Below are 15,413 nucleotides of genomic sequence, written 5' to 3' on the forward strand. Positions count from 1 at the left end.
AAATAACATGATAAAAAAAAAGAAGCGAACCAAACGAAACGTAACTAGAAGAAGCAGAAAAGCCGCAACGCTGACGTTGACATCCACAGAGAGCGCGCGTTAGCGAGAGAGCGACTGCGAGAGCGTCTATATGAGCGACTGTGTGTGTGTGTGTGTGTGTGTGTGTGTTGGCTGTGTGAGAGAGAGAGAGTGTACGTGTGTGGTAGAACGTGGTAGCAACCTAATAAGAATAAGTTAACAAACTGACGACGTGTGTTCAGGTTCAACGTGTGCGCGCTTGTCGGTGTGTGTGCGTGTGTGTGCGTGAGTGTTTGAATAAGTGGGGGCGGGGTGGCGTGTGGCGTGTACTGGAGCAGGACGCGCTCTCTCTATTCGGCTCTCACTCACGCGCGCTCTCTCTCTCACTGACATTCATTGATTTTTCCACTTTGTCATCGTGGCCCAGGGATCGTTGATGGCAAGGCATGGCTGGGGGCGGAAGTGCAAGAGAGTGACAGAGTGCGAGAGAGATGGAGAAGAGGAGCAAAACCAAGGTGAAATGCGTGGAATGAGAGAGGAGAGAGAGAGCGCGCGTGAAACGAAAAGGAAAACAAAGGAAAAACTTCATAAGCATGTCTCTCTGTGTGCGCGTGTGTGTGTGTGTGTGTGTGTTTGTGCAGTTGGAGGTTATGTTAGGCCAAAGTGTAAATAACTTGGCCCGTAACAAGAATGTGAGCGCAATTTGTTGCTGCCTTCGCTGCTTGCGCAATTCGCTTAAAACTATAATTTTGCTTCTTGTTGTCGTTGTTGTTAATTTTATTTTGGAATCGAAGAAAAAAAAAGCGTCAGCAGCCAAAGCAACCACCCGAAACTCAAAATTGAACAAGCGCCGCTTTTGGCCACCACCAACAACAACAATAAAAACAACAATGGCAACAACCAAAACGAAGCAGCACGAAAAAATAAATGCGAGTACACTCGACTGCGAGATACCCGCTAGAAAACTTGACTTATGCTAGAAATATACTTTTATTTAGAAAAAAATACACTTATAAAAGTTACATTTTTATTGTTTATTCATAAAATATAATATAATAATCTTTTTTGATTAAACTAATCAGGTCATTTTTTAATTTTATTTATTTAATTTAATCAAATTTATGAATTTACATTTGCATTTGGATACAAAAATAATTCAACTTCTTATGATATAATATAAAATTTATTATTTATGCAAAAGTCAACCTTTATTGAAATATTATTGAAATAATGAAATAATGTAATTTATTTTCTGCAAATTGTAGACCGTAAACATTTTCAAGTTTTGAACAGGTTTCATCATAATACCCTTCCACCCTTTTTGGCTAGCGGGTATAAACAGAGAGCGCAGCAATTGAGAGCGCGAGTGAGCGTAAAAGAGAGGGAGAGCGAGAGAGCAAGACTGCAAACCCAATGCCAAAGTTTGTTGGTAACAAACACACACATTTCAAAAATTGAATATAATGAGACATTTAGAAACGATATTAGTTAATGCACAAGCTTTAATTGTTAACAAATAGCATGTGTACAAAATGTATACTATATTTAACACATTTCGTTCTCTCGCTCTCTTTTTGAATGGGTTGCTATGTTAGAAGATTAACACTTTTTAGATAACATCATTCATCATACATATGTAGTGGAGATAGCAGGTGGAGCTTTTATTGTTGTTGTTGTTGTTGCGTTCCCTCCTCGCGATCGTTTTCCAATTAGACAAGTTGCATTTGCTCCAATGGGGCACGCAAAGTCAACCTTTATTTTTATGCTTTTCGCCTCTCGCGTGAGCTGCTCTCTCTCGCTCGCTCGCTCTCCCTCTCTCTGCCGTTGGTTTGCGCTTTGCTCATTCCACTGCACAGTTTATCACACGCGCACACACACACACGCACACACAGTAGACACAGTGCAAATCAGAAAACCGGCCGCTTACGTGTCGTACGTAAGCGTAAGCGCACTTCATATTACGTAGCGTGCTGCGATAATTACGTTTGATAGCGCGCTCGTTTACTTCGTCAACATTTGAACATTCGAACGTCATTGTCGCTGTCGTTGTTGTTAAATGTGCCACGCCGGTTTTTCAACATCGATATCGTCACTTCCAACTTTGAAAGGTGTAAATTTCAAAAAAAAAAAAGATTTCTTGTTTTGTGATAAACAGAGAGAATAATGCAAGAGTAAATTGAACTGCAGCCAAGTATGACACTTATTATGAAACATATTTCAAGATGGCGTCAAGCTGCGCTTAAAGTGTCGTTTTAAACTGTGCTACGCGATCGTAGAACAGTATTTGACAGTTATATTTGCTGATCGGTAATTATAACTTGATTTTACTTGGCATTTCAATGCTCAACTTCGTATTTATTTTTCTCGAGTTTAGTTTTGTTGCATAGTCACAAAGTTGTGGCACAGTTATCGACAGTGCGTGACGAATTACTCGTACCTCCATGCATAAGTTAATTTCTTTTAATATGCCAAGGCACAATAACAATTGCATGACTCAAGAAACCCTCACTCAAGGGCTAAGCATTAAAGTAAATATGAAAAAATGAAAAAAGAAAAAAAACCATGGAGGCGACTGCGGGTGAATGAGAGAGAGAGAAAGAATGGGAGAGGACAGAGAGAAAGCGTAGACTAACAATAGTTATGCTTTATCTGGATGTCATAAAGGTCTATAAAAAGTTCTCAAGTTCTTGATAACCATGCGCTAGATATTCTAAAGAAATTATATGGAATATTTACATTATTCTATTGGTTCCGCTTTCATTTGAAGAACTTTATTATCCAATATATATAATAAATGGAATATTTTCATTATTCTAATGGTTCAGTTCTCATTTTAATAACTTTGTTATCCAATATATATAATAAATGGAATATTTACATTATTCTAATGGTTCATCTCTCATTTGAAGAACTTTATTATCCAATATATATAATAAATGGAATATTTACATTATTCTAATGGTTCAGTTCTCATTTTAATAACTTTGTTATCCAATATATATATAATAAATGGAATATTTTCATTATTATATTGGTTCATCTCTTATTTGAAGAACTTTATTATCCCATATATGTATATAATAAATGGAATATTTACATTAATCTGTTTATTCAACTCTCATTTTAATAACTTTGTTATCCAAAATATTTATAATATATGGAATATTTTCATTATTATATTGGTTCATCTCTCATTTGAAGAACTTTATAATCCAATATATATGGAATATTTACATTATTATATTGGTTCATCTCTCATTTTAATAGCTTTTTTTCTAAATTATAGTTTAAGCTAATGGAAAAACAGAATTTGAGTCTTTGACATTCAAAAGGGACTAAAGGAATGAAATATAACAATTTTGTGCTAATATATTTCAAAACTATTATGTTTATTCATAGGAAATCATAAGAAAATATAATTTTAATCTTTGTCATTCATGAGATATAAGAATTTTGTGCTAATTTCTTTCATAACTATTATGTTTATTCATAGGAAATCTTCAATCTAATGAATTTTCGTGCTGGATTTTCATAGCTCGTTTTGTTTTATTCATTTTTTCTAAGAGTTCTTTTATACTTTTCCTTCCTTCCTTCGTAACCAGAATTGTGGAAGCACTAAATCCAGTACAAACTGCTTTGAAAGCCAGCTTTAATTGCTTTTCACTTTTTATTGGCATTTTTTTTTGTCGCTTTAAAGTCAAGAAAAAGTCTTCAACTCGAAATATTTATATCGTTAAGTCGCATCGGAAACTTTTTAATGCTTATTATGAGAGCTGAGAGTGATTTAACTTGACAGCTGACCAGTTGCAAAGTTTACTTTTTAAATGAATTAATCTTTTGCTAACAGTTTAAGTTAAAAAAAAAAATAGATGAGACACTTGCAAGTGAAGTTTAAATGATTTTATTCTTCTCAATAAATATAAATGAATTTTAGTTGAGAAGGATTTTTTCCATTCGAAGTTTTGAATTTGCTGTAAATAGTTACAATTTTATAGTTATTTAAATAATGCTCGTAAAATATTTGATGTGTGTGTGTGTGTGTGTGTGTGTGTGTGTGTATTTGGACTCCCCTTTGACCTGCACAACAAATAAACTAAAGCAAACAATTACTAATGAAAATAGATGGCAAATTTTTGTCGTTCTCATGCATTTTAAACACATTTGCTATATGAAATATTTTTGTACCTGCATTTTATTTATATATGTTGTTTGTCATCAAACATATTTCAAATTTTATAGTTGATTTGAATATTACAAAAAATATAATCTCGCTTTGAATTTGGAAATGCGGAAAAATGGAAAAATTTTATGTTCATTTTTGGTTATCACACAAAATTTATTCACAATTTATACTTGAAATATTTGATGTGATGAGAACTCGAAATAAAAGTGTGCTCTGAAAGCATTTAAGGAATATTTAAATAATAAATAATACTTTAAACAGTTTTACACATTTTTAATATTACATTTTTGTGTTCATTTTTGGTTATCAGACAATATTTATTGAAACTTTAAATATTAAATATGTGTACTCTGATAACATTTAAGAAATATTTAATTTTGTAAAAAGATTTATTTTTAATATTAAATTATTGTGTTAATTTTTGGATATTCATATTTTAAATATTTGATTAAAGAGTTGAAGAGTTTTATTTAGTTTTAACATTAAATGTATATTTAAGTTTCCATGCATCTGGATTTTTAATTAATTTTTGCATTTTAACTCATGAGCCAATTCTCTTTATCTCTTTTTCTCTTTCTCTTTTTGAATGCCAACAAAACCCCATCCAATATCCGAAAAACAAAAACTTGAATTAATAATTATAACAACAAAATTGTAAAGTGTGCAAAATAAAAAAAAAAGGAAAATAATTGAAAAAGTTAAACAACAAAAGGCAAATGAATGTGAGAAGAATCGTTAACAACAACAAAGTTGCTCAAATATGAGCTTTTGAGCAATAACAACAACAACAACAACAACTTCAACAACAACAACAACTTCGACGACAACAACAGCAGCAGCAACAACAACAACATGCAACACAGCAACAACAACACAAGTGAAATTTCTAGGCGAAGGCCTGAGAAAAAGTGCAACAAAAATTAAATATTGAAAAAAAAATTACAAAAAGATAAGAAAAAAAAAATAAATACAAAATCCTACAAAAAAATTAAAGTTACAAATTCAATTCGATAAATAATAATAATTTTTTTGTTAATACCCCAGTTGGTCCTGGCAAGAAATCAAATCAATCTTTTATTGTTTAATATATATATCCAGAAAAAAATAAAAAAATATATATATATATCTATATCTATGTATGTATGTGCTCATGCATTTCTGTGTATGTGATTATGTGTGTGTGTGTGTTTATTTCCCCAATGTGCATTCCATCCATTAATCTAAACATAACTCGATAATTCGATAACAACAACAATTAACGACAAATAACTAATTAATTGCTATTTGTTTATGTGCAATAATTGCAAACGATAACAAAACGACACCAACAACAACAACAACAAACAACAATCAATACAAAATACGACAAAACTAAAACAACAATCGATAACACAAAACAAAACCGATAATCAATCCAACAAAAATGGCGGACATCATGCGTCCGCCGTTTAGTGAAATTAAGCGGCCCGACGAAATTGTCAGAATGACAACCGCCGATAATTTGAAATTTGCCGTCCTCATCGGCCTCATCGAGGTGGGCCAGGTGACCAATCGGGAGGTGGTCAACACAGTTCTACACTTGGTAAGTACTCCACACTTTTACATTTATCGATAGCAGCTAAAAGCAAATCGTTATTGATAGCCTGAAATGATCTTTTCTGCTTTAAAAGAACGTGAAACGAAGTTTATCGATATTACTTGCAGAGTTTTGTTTTCAACAGAGCAAGTAAATCATTATCAGTTATGAGTCTTAGTTTTGTCTTTAGCACTTGGAATTTCTCAAGAATATCGTTATTGATAGTTTTTATCGATAGTATACAACCGAAATAACTATTGATATTGCTGTGACTTCAAATGTAGGCACGTTGTAAATTATTTATGTGATTGAATGCATATTAAAGCTAAATTTGACATGCTCAAACGTTCTTATTTGTTAAGCAATGTTTATCGATAGTATAACGATTAATAACATGCAGAGTTTTGCTTTGGATAGACCTGACTTGCTATTATTTAATCAAATTTGATCTAAGAGAATGCAAGATGATAAAATTTAATCAAATTTGAGTCTTAGTTTTGTTTTTAGCACTTGGAATTTCTCAAGAATATCGTTATTGATAGTTTTTATCGATAGTATACAACCAAGATAACAATTGATATTGCTGCGACTTCATGTTGTAAATTATTTATGTGATTGAATGCATATTAAAGCTAAATTCGATAGGCTGAAACGTTCTTATTTGTTAAGCAATGTTTATCGATAGTATAACGATTATAGCGAATAACGTGCATCCATTTTAAACGAGAGAGTTTTGCTTTCGACTTCATCTCATTTGATCAAATATGATCTAAGAAAATGCAAGATGATAAAATTTAATCAAATATGAGTTAGTTAGTTAGTTTCTTATAAACACTTTCACTGCCCGAGCAAAGCTCATTTATCTTGCGAGACACAAAAAAAAAACTGTTTTAAATGAGTTTACAGTTTGGCTAAATTTATCTTGGGAGCGACAAAAGAGATTAACTTAAATAAGCACAGCTGAAGCTGCATTTGATTAATCGCCGCTTTAATCCTTTCAATGTCATGTCAAAGACATGAAAGAAAGTCCCCAAAAGGAAAAATAAGAAAGAAAGATAAAAATACGCAATATCAATATCAACTAGCGATTTAAATGTGACCAATAGATGGCGCCAGCATATGCAAATCTTTGACTTTAGTCGGCGCAATTTTCATTACTGACAAAATGGCGTCTAAATAAGTTTGATGATGGATGCGCGGGGGGGTGGGGCTCGAATGCCAGCACAGCGGAAGAAACGAGGAAGTGGGAGAGGGAGAGTGAGAGGGGGAAACGGATGTGAGTGCGAGTGAGACGTCGCTTTCATTAGCACAAAATTAACATTTCGCTGGAAGCCGCAGAGCGAAACATCTGCGACGGGAGCGCTGAGAACACCTAGCAAAAAATCACTGTGTGTGTGTGTGTGTGTGTGTGTGTGGCAGGGCTGTGATTAGATCAAAGGCCAGCAACTGCCGCCTCCTTGGCACAACTTTGACTGGCAGACAATATGCCTGCATACATATTGTATTATTACACGACATTATTATTAGAGAAGATTTTCAAATTTACATTTTTGGCGGGCTAAGCTTTAAAGTGTGGGTGTGTGTGTGTGTGTGTGTGTTGAAGGTGCTTAATGAAAACACGACACCGTCGCTCATCATTATGACTCGAGATGTTGAGATTTTGCTCAGCGAAAAAATGAAAGCAATGGCAAAAGGAAGAAGCCAAAACCCAAGGCGAAGGGGAACGGGGAACGGGGAGCAACAGCTTGACAGGTGCTCTAAGTGTGTGTGTGTGTGTGTGTGTGTGTGTGCAAGAAATTGAAAAGAAATTGAATTGAAGTTCGTCGTCTTCTTCGTCATCGTCGTCGTCGTTGTCGTTTTTTGCTCCTCACTGATAAGATAAGCAACTAGCTAGAGTGAGAGAGCAAGCGAGTTGGCAACTGAGAGAGCGATATAAAATATGTTTGCTAGATACTCAGACAGGTGGAATACACACACACACACACACACACACGCACATATTGCTGTTCATTTTTATACGCTTATTTTCGCCTGATTATACGACAAATCTGATAAGCGCGAATAGAAAATAAAAAAAAAAAAAAACACACACACTCACAATAATAAAATTATCGAAAAAGAAAAGAATGTGCGTGGCGTTTTTTGGGGTTGACGTGTTCCAACCACGAAAAAAACAGATATAACTCTTAAGCAAATGCACGAGATGACTTTAAATTGCCCTAGAAAGGCAAAATATTGAAAATATCAATTTTAAACATTTATCTAAAGCTCGAGAAATCTGCTGATTGTTTAAAAACTTATCATACGTGAGGTTTTCTAAGGTATTTGGACAGCCGTCTACAGAATTTGGGCTGCGTAGCTTTTGTAACTCCAGAGATTGCTGCGTTTGAACCTTGGAATCTTCTTCTTTTTTGAAGTTGTCATGTTCATACCACGAAAAAAGATATAATTCCTTAACAAGTGAATAAAATGCACGAGGTGACTTTAAATTGCCCTAGAAAGGCAAAATATTGAAAAAATCAATTTTAAACATTTCTCTAAAGCTCGAGAAATCTGCTGACTATTTAAAAACTAGGCATACGTGAGGTTTTATAGGGTATTTGGACAGCCGTCTACAGAATTTCGTCTGCTTAGCTTTTGTAACTCCAGAGATTGCTGCGTTTGAACCTTGGAATCTTCTTCTTTTTTGAAGTTGTCATGTTCCAACCACGAAAAAAGATATAATTCCTTAACAAGTGAATAAAATGCACGAGGTGACTTTAAATTGCCCTAGAAAGGCAATATATTGCAAAAAATCAATTTTAAACATTTGTCTAAAGCTCGAGAAATCTGTTGACTATTTAAAAACTTATCATACGTGAGGTTTTCTAAGGTATTTGGACAGCCGTCTACAGAATTTCGGCTGCGTAGCTTTTGTAACTCCAGAGATTGCAGCGTCTGAACCTTGTGAATACACCGCGTATTGGGAATCTTCTTCTTTTTTGGGATTGACATTTTCCAACCACGAAAAAAGATATAATTCCTTAACAAGTGAATAAAATGCACGAGGTGACTTTAAATTGCCATAGAAAAGTAATACATTGAAAAATCACTTGTAAACATTTCTTTTGAAAACTCGAGAAATCTGCTGACTATTTAAAAACTTGGCATACGTGAGGTTTTATAAGGTATTTGGACAGCCGTGTATAAAATTTCAGCAGCTTAGCTTTTGTAACTCCAGAGATTGCAGCGTTGAAACATTCTAAATACCCCACGTATAGGGGATTATTGCTGTTTGTCATGCCCGCTTGCTTACAGCGATAGCACAAATCATTTTATTTAACCGCCGCGTTATCATTGTAGGTCTATGGGTCTCTAGGTTTTCCATAGAATTTCAGCAAGTGATACTTTATTTTCTTTTTTGTTGTGATACAATTTAATGGATGGTTTTGTTGTTGCTTACTGATAGCGATATGATTAATGATCTCTAGGCAGACATTATTTGCTTGTTATCGCAATATCTATTAATCGATATTGTTAACGCGATAGATCTTTGTTGTTGTCGTCAGGGTTTTTTTTTTTTTTTTTGCTTTTTTAAAGCGATTCCGCTTTTCTTTTATAATTTCCTCGAGTTCGCATTCGGAAATTATGCATACATTTTCTTGGTCTAGTCGCTTCTGTTATTTTTTGTGTTAACTTGCTTTTCATCTCTCGTTTACTTGCTTCTTTCTGCCTGCCATTACTTTTCTCCGTTTTCTTCCGCCATTTGCATGTTTTTTCATGCGTTTTCTGTTTTCTGTTTTCTGTTTTTTTTCTTCTGCTTCTTCTGCTGATTGATTCATAGCTCAACAGCTTGCCTTGTCTTGCCTCGGCCAACATTACTCAACGAAGCCTGGCTCCCCATTTATGCAAAAGGCGTACACCTCTTTCCTCTTGTGTGTGTGGAGAGGGGAGGGAAAGGAGAAAGGGGGGAGGTGGACCAGGCAACTGGCAACTTCAGTTGTGGACGACGCTTAATCGGTCATTGGGCCTTGTTATACAGCTCAATTATGGTCATTTGCCATGTGGCGCATGTGGTACTCTCGGCCCATTTAGTATTGAGCCACCCTTAACCTACACACTACAATCTCCCTCTCTCTCTCTCTTCCTTTCTCCCTCTGCAAACCCCTCTCCACGAACAGAGGCAAAGCCGTGTCACGTGCAAAGAGGCAAAGCCTTTAATCGATTTGCCTTTCGTCTTTCGTCGTTAGCTAAAAATGTATGTTTGCTACTAAAAATAAACGCTTAATGCAAATCGACAGCAACAAATATGCACAAACACACACACACACACACACACACTCGCAACAACAACAAGAAGTTGAGCAACAAATTTAACGATTTGAAAACCGATTGCAAAATGAAGTCAACAACAAAGAGGCTGAGCCCAACAATTTTCAATTTGTTTGCCGTCTGCCTCTCTTCTTCTCTCTCTCTCTCTCTCTCTCTCTCGCCCTGTGTTTACATTTGCCATTACAACACAAACAAATCAACAAACAAAATGTACAAACAAACAAACAAACACACACACATACACACACACACACACACAGACAGACAGGATGCAAAGCGATTGCGATCTATATAGACTTATGCATACACAAATATACATATATATACTCTCGTATAATTTTAATAACTTTACATTAAAATTGAGCGACAACCCTTAAAGCGGCAACCCTTTTATGACTGCCCCTTTCCCCCACCGTCAGTCAGTGTCTCCTTAAATGCTATTGTCGTATCATTTCACATAATACATGTTCGTATTTATCTTGACATTGCTTTGTCATATCCATAACTCTGGAAAAGATTTCCTTCCCATTGTATTTACTAAGGCGAACCTACGCAACATTTTTGAGACCCTGTAATCAACAGCAGTAGCGAGTGTGCTAAGTATGTGGAATAGAATGGTAAATCAAATTAAACGATTGGCTTAACAAAGTTCTCCAAATGTTCATGAATGTACATACATAAATCAAAGGAAATCCTGTTGGTAAAGCATGGAAGGCTGAAGGAAAAGAGCTTAAATGAGTTGAGAATTATTACAATTTAAATATATTATATTAATGTAATATTACTATTGAAGATCAAATTGCCAATTTACTTAACTCTGGAAAAGATTTCCTTCCCATTGTATTTACTAAGGCGAACCTACGCAACATTTTTGAGACCCTGTAATCAACAGCAGCAGCGAGTGTGCTAAGTATGTGGAATGGAATGGTAAATCAAATTAAACGATTGGCTTAAGAAAGTTCTCCAAATGTTAAATCAAAGGAAATCCTGTTGGTAAAGCATGGAAGGCTGAAGGAAAAGAGCTTAAATGAGTTGAGAATTATTACAATTTAGATGTAAGAAGACAATTCAAAGATATTATATTAATGTAATATCACTGTTGAACATAAAACTGCTAATTTACGTAACTCTGGAAAAGATTTTCCATCGGATTTACTAAGGCGAACCTACGCAACATTTTGAGACCCTGTAATCAACAGCAGCAGCGAGTGTGCTAAGTATGTGGCATTGTAGGTAACGTGGAATAGAATGGTAAATCAAATTAAACGATTGGCTTAACAAAGTTCTCCAAATGTTCATGAATGTACATACATAAATCAAATGAAATCCTGTTGGTAAAGCATGGAAGGCTGAAGGAAAAGAGCTTAAATGAGTTGAGAATTATTACAATTTAGATGTAAGAAGACAATTTAAAGATATTATATTAATGTAATATTACTATTGAACATAAAATTGCTAATTTACGTAACTCTGGAAAAGATTTTCCATCGGATTTACTAAGACGAACCTACGCAACATTTTCGAGACCCTGTAATCAACAGCAGCAGCGAGTGTGCTAAGTATGTTGCATTGTAGGTAACGTGGAACGGAATGGTAAATCAAAGTTGGATTAGAATTGCATTAGACAATGTGTATAAAGAAGTTCTGCAAATAGAAATCAGTGTAAATAAGGATATTGAAATCATGTTGGTAAATCATGGAAGGCTGAAGTAAAAGAGCTTAAGTGAGTGAAAAATTATTATAATTTAAAAGAAAGTCAACAATTTTATGATATTATACTGATGTAATATTACTATATATACGAATTTCAATGGATTATAGAATTTTGCAAACGAAATCTAGTATTTTTGGCATTTTTTGACTAATTATCTTCGTATTCGAAATTTGTTCTGAAAGTGGTCTTATTTTAGGAACACAATTTTTAAGACGAATGTTTTTGATTTTAAATACTGATTTGTTTCTTTATCAGTGTAGTTACATAGTTATTTCAATTATTTATGGAGTTGACTTGAATATTTAGTAAGTAAAATACTGTTGGGAACTATTTAGATATTTCTAAAGAAATAAAACTATTTGTGTAGCTTGCAAATTCCCTCGAAAATAATTTGCAAGGCAACAAGAGTTGTACAATTTGTCAGAAAAGTTTGAGTAATCAATTTACGACAGCTTAAAATAGCATTTGTGTGTGTGTAGTGTTGTAAAACACAAACAGAAACTCGAAATGACCTCTGCTGACCTTAGATTGCCACCTGACCAAAAAGCAAAGCGACGATGACTGATGATTAATGAGGACTGCTTAAAATGCGCTGCCCTTTTTTTTTTTGCTTTGTGCTCTCTCTCTGACGTCAGCTAAATTTGGGTTACAGGGTATGCAAAAGTCGCACACAATAATGATGTGGCCAGACTTGATGTGAAGCAACTTATTAACGTTTTGTTTAGTTGCCCTTTCCCCCACCGACGACCTCTAACCTCCACCCTGGTTCAACACGTAACCTGCGTAACCCCCGTCGCACCCCCCTCTCCACCCCTTGTTTTGTTATCGCAGAGTCGACGGCAGCTGGTTGAGTTCTCTTTGAAGAGGCAGCTGGAACAAAATGCAAACATATTTAGCTACTTTTACTTAATTTAATTAACGTGCTTTGCCACGCAACCTCACCAACGAGATCTAATGTTGACGTCGCAGTCGCAGTCGCTGTCGCAGTCGGCGTCGCAGTTGACGTCGCTTTTAGCCTGTCAGCTGTTCCGAGTGCCAAAAAGGAAACAATAAAAATGGGCCTTATTGTTGGCATCCTGAGGGGGGGAGAAAGAGAGAGTGATAGAGACAGAGGTGGGGCCAAAAAACTTGGCCACAAAGCAACCAAATGCCAAAGTCACAAGTGAAGAAACTCACACAAAAGAACAGGCGGAGAAGGAAGCGGGGGAAAGCGGTGGAAAGCGGGGGCAAAAAGTGAAATGATAAGAGCATAAAAAAATGGCACAAAAAGGAATCAACACACACAATCGTAGACAAAAAAGCGGACAACTCAAAAAACCAACAACAACAACAAAAACAAGTAAGAAAGCTACATTCGAGTGTGCTCGACTGTGAGATACCCGCTACCCATTTTGAATAAAAGTAATGTACTTTGCGGTATTATTCTCAGCATATACCAAAAATACTACAAAAATACTAAAATTATACCAAATGGTATATTTGTTATATCGATATACAAAAGTATTTCTTTAATACCTTCGACAATTTTTATCTGATCGTAATCAAATTTTTAGAAATCATAACTACTATAGCAATTATTATATATACCAAAATTCACAACCTTAGCTTTAAAATTACGCTTGTTATTCGATTTTATTGATTTTCGAGGGCGGAAGTGGGCGTGGCAAAAATTTGAAACAAACTTGATATGCGTGCAAACATAGCAAATGCTGTCGAAAAAAATTATAAAAATTATAGCTCTATCTCTTATAGTCTCTAAGATCCAGTGATTCATACGGACGGACGGACAGATGGACAGACGGACATGGCTATATCGTCTCGGCTGTTGACGCTGATCAAGAATATATATACTTTATAGGGTCGGAGATGCCTTCTTCTACCTGTTACATACATTTCCTGTCGGCACAAAGTTATAATACCCTTCTACCTTATGGGTAGCGGGTATAAAAACGTAGGAAAATAGGCGCATCAACTTGTAATGCAGCTGGGAAAATTTCGCTGGGAAAACGCGGCACGAATTCGGCTTTTCTTGAATATTTTTTCATTCTGTTTTGTCGTTGTTTTCTTATTTTTTTTTTGTTTTTGGCAAAACGAGGAAAAAATGACGAAAAGAAATGACATTAATACAAAAACAAACACAAGCTCAACAGCAAGTGTGTGTTTGTGTGCTGATTCTTCTTCTGGCAAAACCCTAAATGGAAAGTAAAGCAACAACGATGAAGAAGAAGAAGAGCGACTGTGACGACGTGAGGACGCCAGAACGCCAGGATATTGGCGTCAGCATGTCCCGTCATGTTTCGTCTTGTCGTGTCCTGTCTCGTTTGGCTTCTGCCACGCCATGGCATGGAATGGCATGGAATGGAATGGAATGGAATGAAATGGAACGAAATCGAATTGGTTGCGGCTGCCTTCGCGTACTTTCGCCGCTGGCAAGCAGCAGTAGCAACAACCACAACAACAACAGCAACAAAAAGAACAGAGACATCTACAGACATTTACAGTGGCTGCTATTAACGCACAGTGGGGCGAGGGTCAATGAGAATGTGAAGGGATTTTAATGTATTATGCGTTGCATTTAAAAAGTGAATGAACAATTTCAGTGTTATAATTGTAATTTCTTTTGACTTTAGATGTTTGTGATTCTATCAATTTTTGGTGGATTTTATGATAATAACACATGACACGTAAAACCTAGAGACCAGCCAGTACTTGCTACCGCACAGTGGTTGAAGTGCAATGCTAAATATAGTTGATTATCTGATCTGTTGGTATATTAATGGTTTTTATTAAAGCTATAAAGTGAACAATTATATTAAGGAAAACTAGTGCAAAGATCATAGTTTGAGAAAAAATATACCATTTTTATTGAGTGGGACTTTAGCTTGAAATTATGTATTGATAAAGTATACAAATTTGATGAGTAAAAATGTATACAGATGTTAAAAGATTACACATTGAAAAGTAATATAAAGGAAAAGTAGTTCAAAGATCATAGATAAAAAAATAAAATGCACCAAATTTTGATAAGTGAAAACTTACAGAAGCTAAAAGATTATAAATTGGAAAATAATAATAATATCCGAAGAAGTCAAATATATACCAAATGTATGTAAGTTACTTAATAATTTTTTGGGGGAAAATTTACAGTGGGAATTTAGTTTGTGGGAGAATAAGAGAATAGACTAAAGCTTGAAAAATAATATAAGAAAAAAAAACTGATTATAGTTTAAGAAGTTAATTATATACTAATTTCTCTTAACTTTTATATATCATTTATTAGTGGACAATTTAAAGTGGTAATAATGTAGAGGTTACTTTATATTTATTATGTGCTGTTGACATAATTAATTTTCTGTTTATTATTTCTGATTTGTTTAAGTTGCCCAGTTAGGTAACAATGCACATATCTTTGTTATCATTTCGTTATTATTTGAATAAAAAAAAAAATAATAATTAATAAAAAAAATAATGTAGAGGTATTCTAAAAAAGTTGTAGATAAATTTTGGGCGCATGCAAATTGCTTGCAGAGCACTGTGGGCACGTAGTATGTAGATCGTGAAGCAAAACTCGAAATTCAGTTGAGCCTCGGGCCCAATGCCAAGGGTGCGGT

General features: G+C 34.9%; 1 protein-coding gene across 1 annotated transcript in view; it reads left to right on the plus strand.

The window, feature by feature from the left end:
• LOC117578124 (neurobeachin) overlaps positions 1–15,413 on the plus strand; it is a 294,046-nt gene that overhangs the window by 528 nt on the left and 278,105 nt on the right. Inside the window, exon 2 of the mRNA XM_052007160.1 lies at positions 4,862–5,783. Coding sequence (XP_051863120.1) covers positions 5,625–5,783 — 159 coding nt within the window. The 5' untranslated portion in view covers positions 4,862–5,624. The remainder of the gene's footprint in view (positions 1–4,861; positions 5,784–15,413) is intronic.

This window comes from Drosophila albomicans, chromosome X (genome assembly GCF_009650485.2).
Source record: "Drosophila albomicans strain 15112-1751.03 chromosome X, ASM965048v2, whole genome shotgun sequence".
Lineage (NCBI taxonomy): Eukaryota > Metazoa > Arthropoda > Insecta > Diptera > Drosophilidae > Drosophila > Drosophila albomicans.